This window comes from Ambystoma mexicanum, chromosome 9 (genome assembly GCF_040938575.1).
Source record: "Ambystoma mexicanum isolate Mex_15411 chromosome 9, UKY_AmexF1_1, whole genome shotgun sequence".
NCBI classification, from domain to species: domain Eukaryota; kingdom Metazoa; phylum Chordata; class Amphibia; order Caudata; family Ambystomatidae; genus Ambystoma; species Ambystoma mexicanum.
The window spans coordinates 658,350,609-658,376,618 of record NC_090931.1 but is presented as its reverse complement, the minus strand read 5'-3'; the positions used below and the strand labels follow the sequence as shown (position 1 = coordinate 658,376,618).

At 49.7% G+C, this 26,010-nt stretch overlaps 1 protein-coding gene across 2 annotated transcripts in view; it reads right to left on the bottom strand.

Annotated features, from left to right (window-relative positions):
* Positions 1-8,733: 8,733 nt before the first annotated feature.
* The window catches only part of LOC138488459 (14-3-3 protein epsilon), a 322,040-nt gene continuing 304,763 nt past the window's right edge, over positions 8,734-26,010 (bottom strand). For both annotated transcript variants that reach the window (XM_069615433.1, XM_069615434.1), the window contains one exon: positions 8,734-9,601. In XM_069615433.1, coding sequence (XP_069471534.1) covers positions 9,549-9,601 — 53 coding nt within the window. In that variant the 3' untranslated portion in view covers positions 8,734-9,548. The remainder of the gene's footprint in view (positions 9,602-26,010) is intronic.

Genomic DNA, 26,010 nt, shown 5'->3' with positions numbered 1-26,010 from the left:
AGCAATTACAAACGCGGATCTTAATTCCGGAACAGCAAGCTCGCTTCATGAAACCCACCTCCCAGAAACTCACTTTTCATATTGCTACGCTCACTTCTCTACACCCACACACAATTAGAAGGCAGCTACACCCCACAATCAATTTCGGTCTAGCTGCTCACATACGAACAATAACTCAAGAACACCGACACTGAAAATGCAGCTATACCCCGATCCCGGCCTAGCTGCACATCCAAGTGTCCTAAAAAGGTCTAGCGCAGCCAGAACCCAGTCCCGGTTACTATCCCAGTCCGGGTGACTATCGCCCAGAATGCATACATTCTACTGATAGCAAATACCACCATACCTAATGCTAAGATGAAGCTACCCCAGGCAATCGCTTCAGCTGCACACATGCACCCTATGCCACCTTATTCTCTCAACTGACCCGGACCTTGGCCCCCGAGGGCGTTCAACCTACCAGCAATTTGATGTCATACCCATGATATTTAGAGCGCTATGTAAATGCCAAGTAACTTAACTGATGGAGAAAAACAACTGCAGTTTGTCATTGAGTGAGGGGTCCTTAACTACAGTTATCTCTGGCCATTGTTGCCAAACAGGTTCTCCCTTCAGTGTTGTCCTTGCAGGCTCACCACAGGAGACCCTGTTAGGGCTCACATGTTGCCTGAGAATTGAGACCATTGTCTCCTGAGAGCACATTGAAGGGATCTCTTTCTCAGACAAGCCTCTGGCACCAGGGAAATGCAGGATGCCATGAGGCCAAGCAACCTCAAAGTCAAAAGACGGGAGACACAGGGCACTCTGAAATTTGGTTACCATCTGCAGAATGTCTTCAGCCCTCACGTCGGTTGATGAGGTCTTTCCACAAGGATGTATCTAGTACAGCCCCAATGAACTGGAGTTTTTGTGATGGTATCATGTGGGACTTCTTGTAAATGAGGGAGACGCCTAGTCTGTGGACAGAGTGGCAGGTCACGCTGAGATGATCCAGGACTTGTTCGGGAGAATGCGCCCTGATCAGCCAATCGTCCATGTAGGGGTAGACTATAAAACCCTCTCTTGAGAATCGCTGCCACCACGGTCATCGGTTTGGTGTAAATCCTTGGGGCAGAGGTCAAACCAAAAGGCAAAACTTAACTGATAAGGAGAACCGCCAACGGCAAACCTCAGGCACTTTGTGCTCAAGATGGATTGGCACATGAAAATAAGCATCCGGATGGTCCAATGACACCATCCAATCATGGAGGGCCTGAAGTATCTGAGAAAGTACGACCATCTTGAACTTGTCCTTCCTGAGCAACTTGTTCAAGTACCTCAAGTCCAAGATGGGTCCTCCGTCCTTCTTGGGGAAGACGAAATATGGAGAACACCATCCTTTGTTCCTCACCGTTACAGGTACTGGCTCTATGGCACCTTTCTTTAGTAGGGTCAAAGGCTCTGCACAAGGAACAGATCTGGAACCTTTAAAGAATGGTTCCCCGATGGATGATTGAGGTCTCTGAATGAAGGGGAGGCAGTAGCCTTGGGCTATAGTTTGTAATGTCCAAGCATCTGAAGTACTACCCCGCCATTCTTTCAAATGCTGCGACAGTCTGCCTCTCACTGGAGTGTCGCGAGTAAAGACCTGAGAGGTTTTGAGGCGGCTGAAGCAGTGACCGCTGGTAAAGATGCTGTTGATTTGCACCTTTCCCTCGTCCACCAAGAGGGAATATTCTTTGGCCTCTTTGACCAGCTATTCCTCTCGCTCTTCCAACTAAGTAGTAGCGAAAGGAAATACCTCAAGACATTCCACATGGAGCAAAAAGGCTGAGGCTGCACAATAGCGGCACCTGGAGGCTTCAGACTAAGAGGTCTGCAGCTTCAAGGCTTTCGTCAGCCTTGCTGCCAAAAGGGAAACACCCGTCAAAGAGTCTAGACTGCACGTCCAGTGCAAATCAGACACCTGCGTATAATGGTGCTTGCCGCCATTGCTCTGCTGATGCTGTTAGCAGAATCCAAACCCGACTGAAGAGACTCAGACATGGCCTCATCTTTTACAATGGCCAAGACGACATACCTGCATGCTCGTCTGATTCTGGCTTTCCAAAATCCTCTTGTGAAGTGTCCACCCCACTGGCCATCTACACATTTTCATGTAGGTCCCATAATCTTGGCGTGCTATACTGCGATCCAAAGGGTGCATCAGATGGCTCATTGTCCTCATAAATGGAAGCAACTGACTAAGTTAAAGGCGTGAATTTTTCCTGAATTTCTGGCAAAGGAGTCTATGTAGTTGAATCTTTTGATCCAGGTGGTTCAGAGTCTGAGATGTCTTCGATGTCGCTTTAGGCATCGATGGCACCACTTAGGTTGATGGGTGTTGATGACTGACTTGTTTGTGACCGACCTCTATGGCCGATTCATCGATTACTTTTCATTTTGGCGAGGCCTTGACGGCTCTCGATGGGACACTGCCCGTTTTCGTCCCGGGATCGAGGGCAGGCAGGATTTGGCTCTAGCCCCTTCCTTACCAGCTTTAGAATGCACAGTAGGAGTATGGCCTACTTGCTTCAAGGGTTTCTGGTTCTCGAATATTTTGAGCATTTTCTGCCTGAATGATTCCCATTCAGCCGGAGTAAAGGCCTTAGTGGGACAAGATATAGTCCTCTCTGGGAAGGAGTCGGATGAGGACGTCGATGTAGGCGATTTGGGATACCTTATCTTTGATATTTTTCTTTATTGTAACATTTAGTTGTTTACACAACTTTAATTACAAACATACAAAACTGTCCAATCCTCTTCATATAACCAAGAGAAACCGCTATATCATCTGATCACGATGGATCTATTTGAAGAACATTTTCCAAAAAGTCTACTAAGGCACATATGAATCTCACGTTATTTCCAGCTATAGATGTATGCCACCAGACTTCAGGATTATGATGTTGTAATGTCAGATGGTGAAGAAAGAACGTACGCTGGACACATACATTACTGCATTCAGTAATTAAATGCTTTAAGGATTTTCGTTCACTCTTGCAGAACCTGCATGTATTATCTGTTGCTTCTTTGAAATGTCTCTGCCACATCATCTCCTTAGTTTTATAGATGTTGAGCCGTAATTTCAAGAACCTATTACGATGATATCTGGATGGGAACCTTTCTAAATATTTAGGTAGTTTATCTAGTTTGTTGCATGTTATACCCAGATTAAGTGCAGAAGGCATGGAATAACGTGTTTCCGTGTTTATCCAATGCCATTGTCTGAGCTTTTTTTTGCAATTTGCGGCATATTTATGACAGTTTCCCAAGCAATGTCAGTTTTTAGGATCTTATGTATTTTCATGGCCCAAATTTCCAGAACTCCGGTGTATGGATTGTTGGCCGACTCCTTTAAAATTTCATAGGCAGGAGCAACGGTGCTGAGGTTCATTTTACGTAGTAAGGCAATTGATTTCCATTGGATTAGTCCATTTAAAGGTTCCAGGCCTAATTCATATCGTATTATTACAATGGAGACATAGGATTGTAATCCCAAAACTCCTCTCCAGAACTGACCTTCTAAAATCGGCCAGATCCGATTATCCAAATTTAATCCAGCTTCCGCCCTATATGTTATCGCCGGTATAACTTTTTGCCGATAAAATGTCATTATCGGAATGAAGGTGAATTTACCATATTCATTATGTAACCGTTTTCCCTGCAGTGTAAAGGATGCCATCCGATGCTTCAAATCAATTATCCAGTCTTGTGCTCTTAATAGATTGATCTGGATCCCAAGATACCGTATCCTTGAGACGGCATCAATTTTTTCACCATTCACTGACCACCCAAATCTTTTTAGGGCTCTTTGTGCCAAACGCTACAATTTTTGATTTTGCAGCATTAATTTCAAGATCGTTAACTTGTAGGTAGATGACCAATGCATTCAGGAGCAGTTGAAGCCCAATCTCAGTTTGGTCGACTAATACAATATCATCGGCATATAAGGCCCAACTTATCATTTGATGGTTCAATTTTGGTGGAAAACGGATGTTCTGGAAAACTGCTGGCAGGTCAGCAATGTAAAGCTTGAACAGTAACGCTGCTAGCGGGCATCCTTGTTTAACTCCATGGATTGTTGGAACTTCTATTGTCAGGCTACCACTGTTAGTGCAAACTTTTATTGAAGTTTCTTCATGTAAAGCCATTAGAGGCTCTAGTAAAGTTGGGGGCAAGCCCATGTTATTAATTTGTTCCACAATTTCATGCGGTTTATTCGGTCAAAGGCTTGACGCATGTCTATAAATGCTACAAAGAGTTTCTTCTTTGTCTTTAATGCTTCCAACTTCAACAGATTCACAATTAGAAGATTAACTTCTGTTCCAACTTCTTTAGTAAAACCGGTTTGGCGGACATCTAATAGATTTTTGTTTACCGCCCAAGCTGTAATTTTTTTTGTAAGCAAGTCGCAAAGATTTTCCCCTATTATGTCCAAGAGGGCGACAGTTGGCAGGATTTTCCCTATTGCCCTTCTTGAAAATGGGCACAATGACAGCCGACTTCCATGAATTGGGTATACATTTGGACACTGATATTACTTCAAATAAATCGGCAATAAATTCAGCCCATAACTACTTTTTTTCTTTTATCATAACATTCGTTAACCCATCAGGGCCTGCAGCTCGCGAGTTCTTAAGCTGCTTTATAAGTGTAAGGAGTCTATCTTTGGGTTCACATACATCCCAGGGCTCCACAGACTGTGTAAACTTTATTTCATAGGTTGATGTGCCAGCAAATACTTTTCTGAAGTGATCTTCCCATGTTGCCATGGATATACCATTGACCAGAATAGCTTCTTGGAAATTATTTGTATTTAGAATTTTTTCTTTTTTAATTGCCTTATCTTTAATTTAGACGAGTGATGGGAGCCACTCCATGACCTGGATCTTTTAGTCAGTCATTGAGGAGAGTTGCCTCTTGCTTCGTTGGCAGAAACTTTGACGGGCTACCTACTGCCAATTTCCCTTTATGATCCTTCAAAGCTTTTCCGGTCAACGACTGGCACTTGACAGGCCAAAGTCTTGTGCACCACACAGACACCACAAGCATACTCCCAGGAGGATAGCTCAGCAGCACCGTGTTCGCCTTGGAAGCAAGACGACACAAAGCAACACAGGTTCGATCCCCGTGTCTGCGCTTAGAAACCTCTGGGTATTTAAGCGCATTATAAATACACAACTAAGACAAAAAAACAATTCTGCAACTAAATAAAAAAAAAACAATTCCTCTAAGCGCCTCGATGCCCGCAGGCTGTATGAGCGTTTTAAAAATGCAAATAAATACTCAATGTGGATCCATCAGCGGCATCTTGCCGTCACTGCCTTGGCACTTTTTAACCCGTCTTGGGGGTTGTCGAAGACCGACAAGTGACATTTTGTGAAGAAATGTTGGAAGCGCGCCGTAGTTCACAAAGCAAAAGCTTAAAACAGAAAAACGGAACGGAAGCCATCCTCGAGACAGAGGCCCTCAAAGGACATCTAGTCGACTGCATCGACGTGCAGCGCCCTCCGCTGAAAATGTGTTCCAAAGCAGCTGAAGCTGGATAATGAGAGCTCAAAACAAAATGAGAAATATGTGGGAGGACACATCCATTCAAAATGGATATAGGTGGGGGCCCTACAGGCAAGGGAGATCAGCCGGCACATTCATGAGCTTCGTAAACAGACAAGGGCCAGAATGGAAGCACTGGTGCGACATGATCATGAACCGTAGGAGTTTACGGTGTGAATGATAGATTGGGACATGAAGGTGTGCATCGTTGAGGTCTAGGGAACCCATCGAGTCTCCTGCACACAGTGATTGCCATTTGTGCTGTGGTGATCATAAAGCGTTTGAGAGGAAAAGATAGGTTAAGGAATGACAGGTCGAGGACTAGCCCCTCAGGCCAGGCTTCTTGTTCTTGGGTACCAAAAACATCCTGGAGTCGAAGCCAGAGTTCGTGTCCGACTGAGGAACTGGCTCCACCACCTGCATGACCAAAAGAAGGATCTTCCCCAACAGCGCCAACAATGCTTTTTTGAAGCAGGAGAAGAGGGTAGAGGAAAAGTAAGCCATACACACATGGACTTACTAAAAGAATCCGACTCCTGAAACAATTCCAGCTGTCTGTAAAAAGACAACCGGCCCCCTACAGCTGTGTTCCCTGATGGAGAAGTCATTGCTTTTTGGCATCTGACATGGGAGCATAGGAGGGGGTGGCGAAAAAAGCCCTGAAGGTCCTCTGCCTCCTCCTGTGGCACTGGGGGATCTGTCTGGCCACGGTCCCTGAAACCCTTGAAGCCAATGAAGGAGCAAGGTTTGAAGTCAGACCTGCTCTCGGTCTGAGGGAAGAACTTTTGCCCTGATCTGGTCAGGATGGCCAAGGACTTGGCAGCCTGCGTGGAGGTCTTGTCAGCTCATGGGTGCACGAATGAAAGGTCAGTCCCTTCTAATTTTGAGGCATGGTCCACTCCTTCCACCTCATCTCAACACCTAGGCAGAGGCCCTCTGCTGGCTGTGACGATGTGAGATTGAAGACTCCATGAGACCCTGCGCAACTGCGTGGGCCTCCACCAACCTGGCCTTGAAGGAGCCCGACTCTCGAAAACGGGGTGGGGGTGTGCATCGGACAGGAACCTTACTCTCTCGCCACACTTTGATTGACTGCAGCCGGGAGAGCATCAGCCAGACTCTGGTGCAGCCGGTGTTGGGAACATCTCCTGCTGAAGGACTCAGGCCTGGTCCTCCTTGGACAGCTGGAGACGGCTCCTGCTGTGGAAGACTAGGATGTCTTAATACAAGGAGGTCACAGCCACGACTGAAGTGTGGTTGAGGGGGGGAGGCCAGGAGTGGTTCCCCATCCAAAAGCCAAAAACTGCTGTCCAATTTCTTTTTCAACTGGATGCTGGCCCGAGGCTTCTTCCAGATCGTAGCAACTGAATGACATCTTTCTGAAGAGGAATACCCAAGCAGCTCGTAATGCGTCAGGTCAGGACCTCTGCCAACATCCCGATTCCTGAGTGGCCAGCTCTGGCTGGGAAACCCCCCCAAAAATCTTCAAGGCCCTGAAGACCGTCATAAAATACCTTCACTGAAGGCTCTCGTCCTGTGCGTCGTCACCATCATCCCCCCCCTTGCCAGATGGCAGTCATAGCCCGAAAGCGGCTGGGCACATTGGCGTTACTGGAAGGCTCGGAGGCAGAACAGGCTGTGGTACTGGGACTCCCGGAGTGGGCCTCAGCGGCACAACCTGCGGAACCACCTAATTGATGCGGCCCTTAAGGAGCCAAAACATCTGTGGGGGAAGCACATGAGAAGGTGCTCAAAAAGCAATCCTCACAGGGTGCTGGATCACGGGATGGGGTGGCACAGTCCTCCACCACGCTGGGCTGTCAACACTGAAGGGAATGGAGTGGGTACCCAAAATGCTGCTTGGGACAAATGCAACCCTGCAGAGACCATCCGACCTGCTCTGTAGGGCCCACCAACACTCCACAATAAGGACTGGAACCACCTTGAGGGACCCACTCTGAAGGCGAAGGGGCCGACTGAGGCCCAGAGCCAGTATCTAAGATGGCAGCCAGCCTTGTAGGCTCTGCGGTGTGCTAGTCTGCCATCTTGGGGTCTGGTGCCACACCCTGGGAGGGTGTGCAGGACCTGCACCTCGTGCTGCCTCAGACAGATGAGGTGCATTGCACCCAGACCTTGAAGCAGAAGCGCCACCTTGGACATGGGTCTGGGTAGGCTGCAAGCCCTCCGCCATAGAGCTGGTAAGGCATCATTCCTCAGGCGGTCACCGGAACCAGAGCTCGAAAGCCCCTTGCACCTCAGTGCAGAAGATTAGGAAGAGCTGCAGCGCCCGTCTGATCACCCAAAACATCCCCTGGGCCCCTTTGGCTTGGGAACCAGCAGCCTTAACGGCCTGTGGTTTGCCAGATTCAGAGTCCAAGGTCTCTTTTCCGGTTGGGGGCCCTGGAAAGGAGTCACTATGCTGGGGGGGTCTTGGTGAACAAAGGACCAACCTTCTCTTGACGCAAGGTACTGGTGACAAAATCCTTTAGAGGACCATGAGAAGAATGGAAGCTCTCTCCAGCGGGAAAGACTATTTAAGGCTCAGTGGTCGGGCCCTAGGCTCTCTAAGCAGAGCGCATGGGGTCCGAGGCCAGGAACGACCGATCTTGTGAAGCCTCCTACAGCCGGCATGTGCTTTGAGGCAAGGCATTGACGGGAGGTGAATAATTTCAAAAAGAACGTAGAGCACATGGAAAGTTGAAGTTGCTGCAACCCCACACGCTATGCTAAATTTTTTTTAAAAAGCTAATTTTTTCCACTGTCAAAGGTTCTGGTACTGGCCCCGTGTTGGGGATGCCCACAAGGATGGAGCAGAGAGGACGGGACGTACAAGTACCCAACTTGCCAAGAAAACAATGTTAATTCCAAAACCAACCACTAGATGGCAGGATTATGCACATGTGAATTCTGTGATCAATGAACACTTAACTAAAATAACACTTCTCTTGGTAAGGAAGGCTCAATCGCTACTTGCTCAATTAGGAGCAAAAAGAATACCGCTAGGATCTACTAGGTTATTGATTCCACTTTCCAGCACTGCGTTCATTTGTCCTTCATAGAACAAAAATTATATAGAAAGCATCAACACAAACATGCCCATACTATTGTTCATTAGCCAAAAGTAATTAACTGCAACCAGAAGGAACACGTGCAATAATATTTGCCATTTTTAATTTAGATTTGTTTATTTAAGTTTAATGTTAATTCCATGCTGTGTTTCAGTAAGAACAATTACAGATTCTGTATCTGTGGCTCCAGTCAGATATCCAGTAGTACAAATCAGCTGCAAGTTACACATACTGAACGAAAGAGGTTGAGCAAGAGAAAGAGTAGGAGAGGATCAAGAAAAGAAATTTGAACACGCATGCAGGCCTTTCAACGCCACCTTCAATGCTAACCTGCTTGGAGAGGGGGGGAGAAAGAAAAGGAAGGCAAGAATGAATAGCAACGGACTCTCCAACTCCCACCAGGACCAGGTTTAAGCAACATTTTTGCACAGTTTGGAAACACTTTTTACAGCAAACCCACTAAAACATTCGAAAATAGCCTCCCAAATTGAAGCTCTATACACCACTCATTTTAAACAATGGTATGAAATTCAGTTTAAACAATTAAACAAAGAAAAACCTCCAGCACAAGTTTGTACAGTGTGACTGATTCCAGCTCCTCTATGGTCTAATGAATTTCACTCATAATAAGCATTTCTAACAGTTTTTTGTGCTGGATGCACCAAGATAATTAATAATGCTGAAAAAGCCTCTCTACAGTCTCAGTTAGTGTCTTAAAGAACCTAAGATGGCTGGCGGCAGGGAAATCCACAGGCATTCACTCTTGCCTTTAAGAATTCTTTAACTGTGTAAAAAAATTCCCCAAGAACCAGTGTAAAAGTCAAATCTGGCGGTCCTCAGAGTGAGAGGGATTTTAGGAGGGGGGTGGGGGGGACAAATATTGGTTCTCTTCTTGGCTTCAATGCCTCACTGGTTGTCATCTTCTACATCTTGCAGGCATTCCTTATTCTGTTCATCACCTGCAAAACAAACAGACAATTAAATTGCATGTAAGGCCTCTTTTACAAAAAACACTTGCAGATTTAATATGTAATATGATCGGCTACTGTAAAATTATTTACCCTTTCACTTATTTTTTCCCACTGCAAAATGGAAGGTTCTTGCAAAAAAAATGTAGGATTAAAATGTGTTTTCCTTTCCTCAGAAAAAAGGTTGGGGAGAGAATGTGACTAAAATCAGACAAGCTGCAAAAAGACTTATGGGTAATGTTCATCTTTGCAACTTCCCTGTCCACACCCTGACCCAGCTACCCCATCCCACCCTCCATGTGATTGGGCATTGCAGCCCTTCTGGAAACGGAGCCAGGGCCTCAACGCCTGTGTGCATCCACTTTGTCACCTCTGTGCCTTTGGAGGAGTTTGGCTGCCATTGGCCTGCAACTTAATTTGCCGGTTTTAGATTGATTTTCAAAAAGCTCTTGCTGCGCCGTTTCCCCACTGTCCTCTCCGCTTCCCACCCCCTGACCATGCTTCTTCCTCCCATCCCGCCCACCGCTATGTGCGATTAGCATTGCAGCCCATTAAGTCAACCCCACCAGGACAGCCAAGGGCCACAAGTTAAAGGGCAGCTCCAGTCCATGTCCACCTGGGAAGCCTGCAGCAGTCAACCAGCAGTGTCCGATAAGTGTGATCTGGGTGGGGAGCACAGCAATGACTATTCCAGTAAAGCCGCACCACTCTACCTACTTGAGCACAGATAATTACTGTCAGTATCTCGCATTAAAGTGCATCTGTGTTAGCATATCTTGCATTTAGACCATCTGCATTAAGAAGCAGCATCTCGCATTTGGCCCATTTGTGTTGGGGGCATCATTTCACATTTAGACAGTTTGTGCTAGTAGACCATAACTTGCATGGATGGACCACTGGGCTCAGGGAACACATCACCCCTGGAGGACCCTGTGGAGGTTGTAATTGCTGCACAACAGAAAGTATGGCCTGTGAAGGGGAGCTGGACACATTTAGTCACAACAGCAGGGGTAGGAACGGAACCCTACTGAATATTCACCCTTCTGCATTCACCTTCTCAAACTCTGAACTGAACACATCTCTACAGCACAACAAATTGCACGCACTTCACAACACCACAACTATATAAACCACAGTCTCCCCGCAACACCACATGGTGGCTACCAAAGCTGGCAACAGCACATCACAGCTCACTTGCTCCCCCCTTGCTCTGCTCAGCCCTACTAACTAACCCGGTTCCCTCCTTGCTTTACAGATCAGCCAGAGCCAAGAGACTACCCAGGTGGCAACAGTGCACGTTAAAAATGGTTTCATGTAATAATGTCCCCTCAAAAATATCGCCATGCAAAAAAAAATAAAAGCCCAAAAAATTGCCCTTAAATTCACATGCTGTGCATAGGCCGACATCTAGTGTAAGTTGCAGAGTATTACAGTTTGTTTTTTCGGGGTGTAGAAATACGGCATGCCAGTAATACTATCCCTAGTGTGACGTCCCGTGTACCCATGATGTCTCTCACGTGTAGGACCCTCAGGTAGCACGAGGAGTAGCGCGAGTACAGAGTATCCAGGCAGATAAGATAGATAAGAATACAAGCATCCATGCGCCTTCTCTGAGGGGAGGAAGGGCGGGCGCATGTTAAGCTAAGCAGATACAAGCATTACGATTAAGGTGAGTAAAGCATCCCTTCTGAGGCTTGTGGAATCTGCTAAGATCACATGCTGTGCAAAAATTAGTGAGCAGTGTTAGAAGGTGGTGGGTTGTGAGAAGGTTCATGAGCGACCAAATGTCTTGGAACCGCTTGTCCCACTTGAGTATCTGTCTTGGAATGAGTGTCAATGCAGAGTGCGGAGTAAAGGTGTTATAGAGCTCCATGTAGCTGCTTTGCAAAGGTGTCAAGGGGTACATTTGCAAGGAAATGTAGAGTGGCTCAAATACCTCTTGTAGAGTGGGCCCTTGGCGTAAAAGGCAGTTTATCTGAAAGGGAATAGCACAGTTGGATACATCCGACTATCCACCTCGAGATGGCATAAGAGATGCGATCTCCTACTCTGCCTGGGGCTATGGAGATTAACAGCTGATCTGTCTTTCTTAGCGGCCTGGTCTTGTCTACATAGTTGAGGACCGCAGACCTCAGTGTGTGGAGTTTCACTTCACCAGAGCTTTTAGGTTCTTGGAAGAAGGCCGGTAGCTCAATAGACTGGTCAACATGGAATTTTGAAATTAACTTAGGTGAGAACCTAGGGTGAGTGCTTAAAACCAGTCTATCCTTATGAATAGTGAAGGATCCTGCACTGAGAGCTTGAATTTCACCGACCCTTCTTATGGAGGTGATGGCTACTAAGAAGGCAGTTTTATAAGTCAGATGTTTGAGACTAGACTTGTGCATGGGTTCAAAGGGAGGTCCCATGAGCTTAGCAAGTACCACATTAAGGTCCCAACCTGGGGGTGGGTTAGAAATTGGGAGGGTGGAGTCCCTTTACCCCTTCAATAAATGCTTTGATGACTGGCACTTTCCACCATGACACCTTGTTATGAGAAGTGGTGTAGGCTGATAAATCTGCGAGGTGCACTTTAGTGAGTTAAACACTAACCCTGCATTCAGTAGGTGGAGCATATAGGTGACAATATCAGGAGTACAATAAAACTGGATTAATTTGCTTATTCTGGCACCAAATTACAAATAGTTTCCATTTGTCATAGTAAGAGTGCCTCGTATTAGGTTTTCTTGACTCTTTCAGGATATTCATACATCTCTGGGGTAAATTGAGATGTCTGAACTCTGACTTCAGGAGCCATGCTACCAAGTTCGAGTTGGGCTGAGGATCCACTCTTAGCCCCTCGTGCTGGGAGAGTAGGTTGTACTGGCATGGGAGCTTGATGGGGGGGGTCGCACACCGCCAGTTTGTGTAGGTGTGGATACCATGGTTGTCTCTCAACACATAGTAGCAACCAGGATGAGCGTCACTGGTTCCCTGTGGATCTTGTTCACCACCTTCCTCATTAGAGGGGGTTGGTGGAAAAGCGTAGGCAAACATGACCAATTCATCCATACGGCGCTCCCCTTGGAGCCTGGCTGGGGGTACCTGGATGTGAAGTCTGGGCATCGCCCGTTTTCGCTTGTGGCGAATATGTCTATAGTGGGGAAACCCCACAGAGAGAAGAGGTCTCCTACGACCTCTGTAGTTGCCACTCGTGTTCTTCTGGGAGGGGATCTCTGCTCAGAGCATCTGCTAGAGAGTTTAGTTCCCCTGGAACATGTTGGGACAGGTAAATCTTCCGTTTGAGTGCCCATTACCAAATTTTCTGGGCAAGCTCGACAGATTGGGTGAACGAGTGCCCCCTTGTTTAAGGAAAACATTGGTCATGTTGTCTGTCAGGATCTGCAATGACTGGTTGGATAAGAGGGCCGAAGCGCTCTGAAGACTGCCAGAAGTTCTAGCAGACTGATGCGGTTCTGAGCCACTGTGTGAGAACAGAGACCCTGAGCTGTATGGTGATGGTAGTGGGCTATCCAATCTGCCAGGGAGGAGTCTGTTGTGACAACAGCCTTTATCTCTGGATCGTAGAAGGGTTTCCCCTTCGTAAGATTCTCTTGTCCACCAGTGAAAACTCTGACCTAGTGTTGGCAAAACGACCACTAGATCGCCCCACTGACCACTTGCCTGAGACCACTGTTTTGCCAACCATTCCTGCATGGGTCGCAGGCGCGCATGGGGAACCAGGTAAATGCAAGATGCCATCATGCCTAGCAAACGCATCGCTTTGTGGTGACCGGCCTGTTCTTGAGGAATCTGCAGCACCATATTTTGAATTCTTTCCTCTGACAGAAAGGCCAACCCTTCTTGGGTGTCTAGGACAACTCATAGGAACTGTTTTGAGGTGCTTGGCACCAGACTTTTTTTTTTCTCGTTGATTGAGAATCCCCAATTGGAAGAGGAGGTAGATTGTTCTTTGGATGTTGAGTCTGTAATTTAGGGGGACTCCCCTGTAATGAGCCAGTCGTCCAGGTAACGGTACACTGGGATTGCCTCCATGCGTTGGATACGCCGCCACCACTGCAAATACCTTGGCGATCACCCTTGGAGCCGAGGCTATTCCAAAGGGCAGCACCTTGAAGTGGTAGTGCTGGTTGTCCATTTTGAAACGCACATTTTGTGTGCGCTGGGAATAAAATATGAAAATAGGCATCTTTCATATCCAATGTTGCCATGTAATCCTTTTTTTAGTAGGGGAATTACCTCTTGTAGCGTAGTCATGCAGAATTTTTGTGGCTTGACATACTTGTTTGCAGGGCGCAAATCTAATACTGGGCGCATTGTCAGATATTAAGAAAGTAGGTTGAATACATACCCCTGTTTACCTGGCTGACCGGGACAACTTCTATGGCGTCCTTGCAAGCAGCATGGCTATCTCCTCGAGGAGGATTTTCTGATGGTCCAACGAGTGTACCTTCTGTCACGGAGGGTGGTCGTGGGGGTGCCCTAGTAACTCTATACAATATCCTCCGGACACTGGACAGCACCCATCTGTCCAAAGTGATCCCTCCCATGAGTTGGTTAAGGTGGAAATGCGCCCCCCTACTGGGGTTGCATGGGAGCAGAACGTCACTGCTTACTGTGTGGTGTACAACCTCTGGCAGGGCTGCCTCTACCCCTAGTGCGGCCCGTGCGCTGCCCTGAGGAAGCCCTGTGAAGATTGTAACTGATTGTTGCCACATGAGGTTCCCCGATTTTGATAAGTTAGAACCCCTCTGGGAGCTTTAGCCCCGAAAGCGCTGAAAATTATTGTTTCCCCTCTGTCCTGAGGGTTTATTTGTGAGTTGGCCGAGAGAAGGTTTGAACCCCGACTGCCTCAGCAAAGCATGACGCTTTATAATTGTGCCTTCGGCTATTAACCTTCAAGAATGGTCTGCTGCATCAAAGTTTGTCTTTAGTATGCACCCTGATGCAGACCTTCCATCTGCTGCCAATTGAGCCAACTGGCTCTTTAGGGGTTCGGAAGATACTAAAGCAGCTACTTGTTCCCACTGGTGGCAATTGTAGCTTGCCAAAAGAGGGGCACTGTTGGCAATATGTGCCTGATAAGCAGAGGTGGAGGCAACCTTTCTATCCAGAGTGTATAGTTTTTTGCTCTCCTCATCAGGAGGTGCTTCGGAAGAAGCAAGCGGTGTACCTGCCCTCTTTCTGGTGTTTGTTAAAACAGGGAATCCGGTTTTAATTGCCCCCCAACGTACAGAGGGTCGGAGAGTGCGGCACAGAATAGTTTCTCTACTCGCGGATTAACCGCACAAATGAGATTTGGGGTTACGAGCGAGGGATCAATCCTACGATGGATGGATTTTAAAATAGGAATGGCTTGAGTAATGGCTCTCCTGTCTACTAGGATCTCTTCAGCGAAAGCTATATCTTCTTGAACCCCCCTGTGTGTCAATATGAAAATGGGCTGCTGCTTTAGCTAGTACCTCATTGAGGAGAGGTTGATAATCTACCGGCGAGTCATGCACCGGGGCATCTTTGGGAGTCGAGATTGTAGGTCTTAGCCTCATCTTCCTCCTCCTGGTTCTAGTCATCCCCATAATAAGAGACCCCTGTCTGGTCTTCCAACGATTGTGGTTCAGTTTCCTCACAATATACGTCAGGGTGGTAAGATTCGATCAGGTTTTTTTTAGTAGGCGGCTGAGAGTCTTTGGACCCCGAAGGGGCAGAGGTAGCCGGGGTGCTGACATAAATATGGAAGTAATTAGGGTCTTTATCATAGAAGTCCACCATAAATTACATCCTTCTCATGACCCTCTCTATATCAGCTGAATTCCATTCTCTGGAGCTAGGAATAACGTGTTCTGTTCCTCCTCCATGCCCATATCCTGAGCAGTGGGAGGAATGACTTTACTTTTAGTGGTAGGGTCAGGGACCGTGGACTTTAATAGATTTAGGGGCCTTCTGTCTGTCTTTATGAATATTGTGTTCAAAAGACTTTATGCTGTTTATCCCCCCCCTTCCCATGACTAGAGGAATGTTTTCCAGTATTTTTGGGGGCCTCCGAGGGATTTGACGCATAGCGTCGAGATTCGGAGGTGGTACGAGATTCAGAGGTTGTATTGGAGGAAGGACGTCGAATCTCGGGTGCAGACGCTACACGTTTTGACTGAGGATAGAGGTCGGAATCGTCTGACGACCGGGACTCGGGGACTATTGAAAGTGCAACACCTTGTCATGAGGCGAACAGGAACACCCAGAGGACAGATTCGGTAGACCGCTCTTTGTGTCTTCCGTTGCCGATCGCTGAACACGCATGTCGAGTCACGGCCAGGGCTGTTGTGTTTAGTGGAAGTAGTATGTGTCGTGCTCTTGCCGCCGGCCAGACCTAATGGGTCAGGGGCCTGCGCGTGGTTGTCCGAAGTCACCCCTCTGCCCTCGCCATCTGATTAGGCAGCGTTGCTGCCATCGCTCAACGTTCCCTCCACTTCAATGGGCCCACTACGCCAAGCAGCTAGAGGCCATGGTTTAGTCGAGCAGCAAGCTTGACAGGCAGCCTTGGGATTGTCTTGTGGGAGACAGATTGCACGTACAAGGCATACATTAGTTTTCAAAAATTGATTAGCAGAATTTGCTCATTAATTTTTTCTTGATTAGCAAACAACCCCATTTGATTAGCAATGTTGTAGTAATGTTTTTAATGCCACCAGAATATACGTGTACCCAAGATATAAAATGAGCAACAATACAGCAGTTTTGTGTTCCTGCTGAAGACATTAGAGAGCAAAGTCAGGCCTTGCAAATTCTTTAAAATTCCACTAGACCTACAGGTTGAGTAACTTATTTTACCCACTGGACTGAAGAGACATGCACTAGACCCATGGCAACGGATGACGATAAATTTAAATTCACTTTCTGTTAAATGGTGCATGCGACTACAAACCCACTTTTGTTTGGCACACTGCCACCCAGAGGCCAGCCATACAAAGACACTTTTTTTACATTTATTGCAAACAAAGTAAAGTTTATTTAAATGTTTCCAACACCCCCTGCAAATGGTACTGGCCAGTCTTAAAATCTACTCGACTATGCAAGTGGGCGAAAATACTTTGCAAGCCCTGGATGAGTGTCTGTAAAAGGGTTAGCTGCATGAATGGACACAAATAGATCTGATAAAAGGCTCTCAAAACAGTTTGGCCAGCTCTCTCTATTGCAGGTGCAAATATATAATGCAATCATAATCATGCGCAAAGTGAGATCTGGAGGCCAACTACGGTGTACAGATTTGCAGTGGGTCTGTAGATGTTCAGTCTGGATGAAACTATTGATTGCTAATTTAAGTAAATATCAAGTTAGCAGTGTGGATGGCGTAGCAAGCAGAGAACTGGTCAAACTAGGCAGAATATTGTAGCTTGCAGCCATCTCACTTTCAGGGTAGCGGGTATAAAGCAATATGGTAAGATAGAATGTTAAGGAGTATGGGATCAGCTCATGGGTTGAGCACCAGTTGCAAGTGGTATGTAACCAGCAGGCCACAGAACTAGGTTTGCCCTAAAAGCATTTGGCTGTATGGTCATGTACATTTTCAAAAGTGTCCACTCGTCATGATGCATATTCAGCACCAAAATGAAATCTAGTAGACAGTGATATTTAGATACACTTAACTGTGAAGCATGGAGACGATGCAGTGTTTTACAGTAGCAATGCTGTAATTATGCATTATGTAACCAATTACATTTTTAGAAAAGGAATTGAAAGCCTTTTTAAATAAAAATAACAAACATACTGGTCTTTGGCAGACAGGATACAGTTAGCTTAACAGTATTATGCAGATTTATTTCTGGTTTGCAATTATTTGAAAAAGAAAATGTGCATAGCACTCCCACACAGGCCTTTTGGCAATGAGTGAAGGGGATGATTACTGCTGCACTCTCTCTCTGTTAGCCCCTTTGAACTTATAGTCAACAGATAGAGGGTGGGGAGAGCTCTGAAGGCAAGAGGAATGCTGGTTGAGCTGTGCTTTCATTGAACAGGGTAACTTGAATAGCTATCCTTGCTACACAAGTGCCAATTTAATTATCAAACCTACAGAATTGCATAGCAAATTGCTCTGCGATACTGCTTATTTTATGCCGATTTGGGGTTTGCCCCATCGTCGGAAGAGTTGATCCACCTGATCCTGGCACAGCTCCCACTCGTGACACACGCGCAGCTCCCTGCTGAGCGAGTCGGCAATGGTGTTTCTTTCTCCTGCCAGGTGGAAGGGAACCAGGAACATCCCCTGGGCGACCGCCCAGTGCCACAGATCCTGTGCCTCCTTGGATAGGGCAGGGCATCTGGTGCCTCCCTGCTTCCGTATGTAAAACATTGTCGTGGTGTTGTCCGTGAAGATCCGCACCACCTTGCCCTTGAGCGACGGGAGGAACGATTTGAGAGCGCAGAACACGGCTCGGAGTTCCAGGATGTTGATGTGCAGGAGCTTCTCCTCTGGGAGAAAGAAGCCTCTTGCGTGGAGATCTCCGGTGTGGGCGCCCCAACCTTCCAGGGAAGCGTCCGTCGTCACCGTCTCCTGGTATGGCGGCATCTGAAAGTCCTTGCCCGCTGTGAAGTGCGCTCCAACGCCCCATCACTGAATTGCCCGCCAGAACACTTCGTTGAGGGGGACCCGGTCTTCGAAGGTGCCCGTCGCCTGCATCCAACGGGCGTCGAGAAATTCTTGAAGAGGGCGCATCCGTAGTCTGCAGAGGCGCACCAGGTAGATGCAAGAGGACATCATCCCCAGGAGGGACTTGATGGACCTCACCCTGGCCACGTCCGTGGCTAGCAGGCGCTGCACTTTGCCCAGAATGGTCTTCGTCTGTTCTTCCGACGGTGCCGCCAGGCGCCTCACTGTATCGAGCTTCGCTCCCAGAAACAGGGCCACCTGCGATGGCACCAGGTTAGACCTTGGGTAATTTATGGCGAATCCCAGGTCTGTGAGTAGCTGGACGGTCCTCGCAGTGTTTTCGACGGCGAGTTCCCTCGTCCTTGAGCGGATGAGCCAGTCGTCCAGGTAGGGGTAGACGTGAATCCCTTGCAGGCGCAGCCACAGGTGCTAGGCACTTGGTAAAGACCCTGGGGGCCGACTTCAATCCGAACGGCAGTGCTCTGAATTGGCAGTGGCGTCCCTGGACGACGAACCTGAGGAACTTTCGGTGACTTTTGAGGATGGGAACGTGGAAGTATGCATCCTCCAGGTCCAACGACGATAGAAAGTCGCCTTCCTCCAGCTGTCCCAGTACGTGCTGGAGGGTGACCATCCTGAACTTTTGTGACCTGATGTATTTGTTCAAACGACAAAGGTTCAGGATGGGGCGCCAGCCGCCTGTCTTCTTCCTGACGAGGAAGTACCTCGAGTACACCCCAGAGCCTCTTCGGGACGAGCTCAATGGCGCCTTTCCCGAGCATCGCCAGTACTTCCAACAGCAGTTGCGGGATGTGATTTTCCTTCCTGGCCACAGGTGGAATGTGAGGGCACTTCTTCAGGAATTCGATAGAGTGTCCTCTTGCCAGGGTATCCAGCACCCAACGGTCTGGTGGAGATGGACTTCCACATGCCGACGAACTTCGTCAGCCGGCCTCCCACCGGGGTGCTTCGGTGGGGGCCCGAGGCCACGGCCGGTTCAGTCCTGCTTGGAGGTGGTGGCCTTGCCGCCCTGGCCACCTTGCCGACGAGGCGCTCCCTGCTTGCCGCGACCCCTGTAGGCCTCCTGAGACGAGGAGCGTGCCGCCTGGCGGTAGGACGAGCCACCGCTGATCCCTTGGAGGCCCCCTGTCTTCCTCCAGAGCTCCGAAAGGGCCGTCGTTGCTGAAGGGCTGCTAGGTCGCGGGCCGTCTGACCGTCTTTATGGCTTGGAGGGATTCGTCCACCGCCTTCCCGAACAAGTTGCTGCCGTCGAACGGCATGTCCAACACCCTGGTCTGGACGTCCTAACGGAAGTCGGTCGCCCGGAGCCAACCCAGTCGTCGTAGGCAAACTCTGTTGCCCAGCTGGCGGAACCCGGTATCAGCAATATCGGTTGCCACCGTTATGGCGTGGTCCGACGCCACCTCGCCTTCTTGAAGTATTTCCAGGGCCTCGGACCTCTTGTCGTCCGGTAGGAAGTCCAATATGGGGGCCAGCTTAAACCAGAGCTCCGTCGTAACTGGCCACGATCGCCAGGGGAATGGCCGCTTTGATCGTCATCGACGAAATGACCCGTCGCCCCATGGCGTCCAACTTCTTTCCCTCGCCGTCCGGAGGGGAATTTGACGTTGAGGCCCCTGACCCCGCCGCTTTCTTCTTCGCCGCTGAGACGACAGTCTGGCGTTGGCTGGGCCCTGAGGCACAGGGGAGCGGTCTCGGGGACCCGGTACTTCTTCTCGTACCGGTCCCGTTTGGCTGGTGCCGTGGAGGGGTTCTTGAGTACCGACAGGCCCTCCTCCCAGATGTCATCGATTAGAGGCACCGCGATGACAGTCTTCCTCTTGGCCTCCCGGCGCTGATAGAGGAAACCTTCCTTTTTCTGCTCCTCCGGGCAGAGCTGGAACAATTCGGATGCCCTGGCGATCATGGCGTGGAATGAGCCAATCTCGTCGGGCGGAGAGGCCCGTGCGACGGGAGACCCGTGTCATAGTCACCCTCAGAACCCGTCGTCGAGCCCACCGTACCGTCATCTCCCGACTCGTGGGAGGATGAGGGAACTGCAGGCCTTACGGGGGCGAGCGGAGGAGAGGGTTGGGTCCGCCGTCATTTGTTCTGAGGACTTCCCAACGGGCCAGGTTGCGGGTCCTCCGGCCTAGGCTGTGGTATTCTCGTCCTTATCTCAGAGCATAAGGACTGGATCGCAAACAAAATGGCCGCCGAGCTATCCTGAGGCCTAGGTTCCGGCTGCGCCGGAAGGGAAGGCTGCTCTTCCTCGCCATCGTCCTCGGTTATCTCCCGAGGATCTTCCTTGCGGGATCGAACCTTCTCGAATTGGACTTCGAGATTCCTCACGACCTCGGTCAGTTCCCCCTCCGAGGCTGACTCCGAGCTCGAGGAGGCTACCCTGCCCCCCCCCTTTTCCATCACGGGGGCCATGACGATGGGCTGAAAAGAGGATTCCCTCCTTGGCGGCAGGGAAACTCTAGTCCCGGAGGCAGTCTCCGCTGGCGGGGTCTCTGCCGGCTTGGCCAGAGTCGCCGTGATCGCCTCGATGGAGGCCCTTGCCTGCTGGGTAGGGGCCTTCACCACCTTAGGTGCGTCCTGGGCCTTCTCCTTAGGGGGAGGGGCGACGCCTCGCTCCCCCTCTCCTGAGATTGGACAGGGCTTCTCCCGAAGCTTACCCGGGGTCTCGGACTTCCTCTACCCCGAACCAGAGCGCTGGCTGGTGGTCGACGGTGCCGGGGAAAGGTGCGCCCTGCCTGGCGACCGAAGAGCCCGACCTTTCGGCGCTCCCGGAGCCAGCGGACTCGCGGCGCTTGTCCTAGTGTTGGGCCCCCGTCGCCGGGGCGCCCGCAAAGGACTTAGAAGTCCGCTCTGACCCTTTCTTCTTCTCGAGAGCTAAGCACGAGGACTCCCAACACTTGAACGTGCAGTAAAAATCTGAAGATGGCTGCCAGAGGCGGGGCTTAGGGAGATGGCAGTCATTGGCTGTGGTCAGTATGACGCAGAGATCAGTGATTGGTTACTACTGCGAAAGACGGATCAGAAACGAAACTGATACTGATTTTTCTTTACCGAGGATTCACAGCCTGACGGGGAATATTCATGAGCATGTGAATCCATGCTAGACCCCATGCTGGAGAAATATGGATCCCCGCAGTCGCAGCTGTGCCGCCACTGGCGCCGGCACTTGGTGAAACCACTTGGCGCCGACATCCATCCGAAGGAAACGGCCTTGAATTGGTAGTGCTCCCCTTGACCCACAAAGCGCATAAACTTGCGGTGCCCCTTGGGGATGTGGAAGTACGCATCCTCCAAGTCCAGCGACAGGAACTCCCCTCTTCTAGCTGTCAAGAGCATGTGCTGAAGAGTGACCATCTGGAATTTATGGGACTTGACGCATTTGTTTAGTCGACTGAGATCGAGGATGGGCCTCCGGTCTTTTTCATGAGGAAGTACCTTGAGTATACTCTGAGCCCTGGAGCCTATTTGGGACAAGCTCTATCACGCCTTTTCTCAACATGGCTTGCAGCTCTAGCAACAGTTGCAGGACGTGGTTTTCCTGCCGGGCTACCAGTCGTATTTGGGAACACTTACGTTGAAATTCCAGGGTGTGTCCGTGGGCGAGCATCCAGCACTCAACTTGTCGGTGGAGATGGTCTTCCACACGCCGACGAGGTTTGCTACCCGGCCTCCCACCAGGGAGCATGGGTGGAGGCCCGATGCCACAGCCGGTTCAATCCTGCTTGGACGTCAAAGGGCCACATTATCTCTGAAAAGTAGTGTACGGTTCTGAAGCTGGATTTCACCAACTCTGCATGCGGAGGTAAGACCACCAAGAGAGTTTTTTTAATGGAGACCAGCGTAATGTCCACAGATGCCATGGGTTCGAAGGGTTTGTGCGCACGGCCGACCAACACTACATTGTGGTTCGACACCGGGCGGGGTTTCTAGATGGGCGGGTAGAGCCTGGTGAGGCCTGCCAGATGTCACTTAACCACCAGGTTGGAGGAAGAGAAGACTTTTCCCTCCCAGTTCCGGTATGCTCCTATGGCCGCCAGGTAGGTGTGATATGTGTATTTGCACCCCTGAGTGCGCAAACAAACCGTCTTGCAGTAAACCTCCAAGGTCATCTCCTTGCCTAGAAGCAACAAAGACGAGGTGGCCAAGGACTGAGGCTTGGCGTAGATTAACACTGCAGTGATCATCGAAAGAATGCGGTCGAGGGTGTGCAGACAGCGAGAGTGGGTGCCCCTCCAATTGCCTATACCTGTTGAAGTTCCGACTGACAGGCTGAATGGGGTTTAATCCATCCCTTTTTGGCCAAGGCGACAACATACTTCTGCATCGGGATCCCCATTCTAGCCATACGGCGTAGAGTGAGGACCCCGGCCTCCCATTCAACCTTGGGTAGAGGAAGCCCCAAATATTCGGCCAAACCTGAGAGCCGTTTATGAAAGGCCTTGGGTGTGGACGGCGTGTCAGGGTCCTCCTCCTCGGTGTCCACCAGAGTGTCTGGTTGGTCTGGTGCCGGTGGATGAGTGCAAGATGCCAAGGGCTGCTGTGTAGGAACAGGTGGCGGTGGCAGTTGACGCTGGTGTGGTACCGCCTGACATGTGGTAGGCTGGGAAGCCGGAATCGAAGGACCCGGCATGGGCAGCAAGGGCTGTGCGGGGGCCTAAGGCGCTGGAGCCATGGTAGGAATGACCATGGGCACCGGAGGGAGCATGTCCCTGTTCACATCCCGAAGGATGGAACCCATCTGAGGAGACCTCATGAGCATGAGGAACTTTTAAAAAACGGTCCTCACAGGCAGGTGGGGTGGTATTGACAGAGTAGCAGGTGGCTGCTGGGGCCTGTTCCATCAGATGAGCGAACCAGGGTTGGCGGGCCCACCAGTATCATGGTAACTGGTGCATCTTGTGCACCATCTTGTTGAGAAGGGTAGTCTGGGCAAAGCGTAGACAAATTTCCCAGACCATGCTATCCGGAGTCCGTTCCCCTTGGAGCGGTTCTGGGGATACCTGAAGGCGTAGTCTTGGCATTGGGCGTTGTCCTGAGTAGCAAACAGATCCATCTCTGGGGAGCCCCATTCTGCGAAGACGTTGAAGACGATGTCTTCATGTAGATGCCATTCGTATTCTAAGGGCAGTGGGAAATCTCTGCTGAGCACCTCTGCCAGAAGATAGAGTTCCCCTGGAACGTGTTGGGACAACAGAAACATCTTGTGTTCGAGAGCTTGCATCTAAATGCTTTGGGACAGCTTGGATAGCCCTGGCGAGTGTGCCTCCTTGTTTGTTTAGGGGGTACATGGCTGTGGTGCTGTCTGTCGGACTAGAACTGACTTCCCTTGTAGTAGAGTCTGAAAGGCTTTTAGTGCCTTGAACACTGCTAATAGTTCTAACAGATTTATATGTTTACATGCTACTTGAGGGGACCACAACTCCATGCGCTGTCTGCTGAATAAATGAAGTAGGTGATCTCTCCCCCCCCCCCCTGTGAGCGATCCGTCTGTTGTGAGAGTGGCTTCCACTGCGGGGGTGGTGAAGGTCTTCCCCTTAAAGAGGTTTTCCCCTCAACAACCACTGCAGAGAGAGAACGTGGGCTGGCGAGACAACCACCAGATCTTCCCATTGTCCGCTGGCCTGACACCACTGGCTGTTGAGCCACTCTTGCATGGGACGCATGTGCAGCAGCGCGTGGGGACCTAAGTAAATGCATGACGCCATCATACCTAGCAAGCGCATTGCATTGCGTACCCAGTCACTTCCCGATTGGCTACATATTGAGGGCTCTGAGAATTACCAGGTTACTCACCGTAGTGACCACCTTACTCCTAGTCCATAGTCCCCTTTCCTCCATACTTATGTCACATCTCTCCGTCCTGTGGGACGGGACCGGAGCACTTTGTAAAAAGCATCCACATTTTTAAAAAAAATGTGTCCCTCTCTTTCCTGCGCGGGGCCCGGCACGCGGCCGTAACCGCGCCCATCTTGGCTCTGCAAGCGCATCGCCCATCAGTCCTTTTCTATCGCAGGGTCAAAGACCCATTAGCAATAACAGAGGAACCTTATTAGAGGGGACGGCGGGCGTATGGAGGAAAGGGGACGGCGGGCGTATGGAGGAAAAGGGACTATGGACTAGGAGTAAGGTGGTCACTACGGTGAGTAACCTGCTAATACTCCTACGTCCCGTCCCCTTTCCTCCATACTTATGGGAGATTCTCAAGCACTCCTTACAGGAACTATGGGTGGATGGAAATATCCCTTACTGAAACAGGTTCTTCAGCACAGCCTGGCCGAACTGAGCGTCAGCTCTAGAGCTCATATTGAGGCAGTAATGCTTACAGAAAGCAGATGGGGAGGCCCAAGTAGCCGCTTTAGCGATGGACTCCCAGGGAACATACTTCTGAAAAGCAACCGCGGCTGCCTTGCCTCGCACCTGGTGTGTATGGATACCTTTAGGAGGTTTAAGCTTTTGGAAGGTGAAAGATTCCGTGATACAGGCGGTAATCCATCTGGAAATAGATGCCTTAGACGCCGGCCTGCCCTGAGGGTTACCGAAGGTCAAACAGTTGAGAAGAGCTCCAAAGTTCGGAAGTCCTGTCCAGGTAGAACCTAAGAGCTCTTCGAACATCCAGGCAGTGTAGAACCCTTTCCGGAAGAGAAATCAACTGATTCAGATGGAATTCGGTCACTACCTTTGGTAGGAAAGCTGGGTTCGTCCGAAGGACTACCTTGTCCTTGTGAAAGACCAAGAAAGGGTGCTCCAACGACAATGCCTGGAGCTCACTCTCCTCGCTGACATAACGGCAACCAGAAAGGACACTTTCCAGGACACGTACTTGAGGTCAACCGTAGCCATTGGCTCAAAGGGTTTATGGCACAGCGCTGTCAGGACTACACTTAGGTCCCAAGGCGGGTGCGGACTACGAACCGGACGAAAGAGGAGTGTCAAGCCTGCAAAATGCCTCTTACTCAGAGAATAAGAGCAGTGGTCTATAGCAAGATAAGCGGAAACCGCTGAAAGGCAAGTTCTGCATGACAGAACGTAAAAACCCGACTCTGCTAGGAAGGACACGAAGGACAGCACCTCGTCAATCGTAGCCACCCTTGGATCCAACTGCTTTTTCAAACACCAACGACAGAACCTGAGCCATTTACTCCTGATCTGGTCGATGGCTCCCTGGCTGCCTGGATAATACGCATGTTATCCGTAGACAAGTTAAAATGCTCCAAGACTTGAACTCAGGCACCATGCCGCCAAGCTGAGCAATTGTGGGGAGGGCTGCCACATCTGCTGTTCCCCTTGATGAAGAAGATCTGGGGTTACTGGTAACCTGATCAGCAGAAACAGGAAGTTCTGAGAAACAAAAACTGGCCGGCCACTACGGGGCCATGAGCAGAAGGGAACAGTTCACAGTTCTTCAGCATCCCAATTGCTCGGACTAGAGGCAGAGGCAGGAAGGCGTAAGCTCTCATGTTATGCCATGGAATCTCGAGAGCATCCCCCATAGAGGAGGCTCTCAGCCCCCCTCTGGAGGCATACCGAGGAAGCTTCTTGTTTACCACCGTAGCGAAGAGGTCCACCTCCGGTGTGCCCCAACGTAAGAAAATCCATGAGCGGATCTACGCCTTCAACTCCCAATCGTAGCTGACCACTGTGACATTCAGCTGGCCCGGGATGTGCACCGCAAGCAGCCAGACGCCATGAAGCATGGCCCACTCCTACATCTGGATGGACAGATCAACCAAAGGGG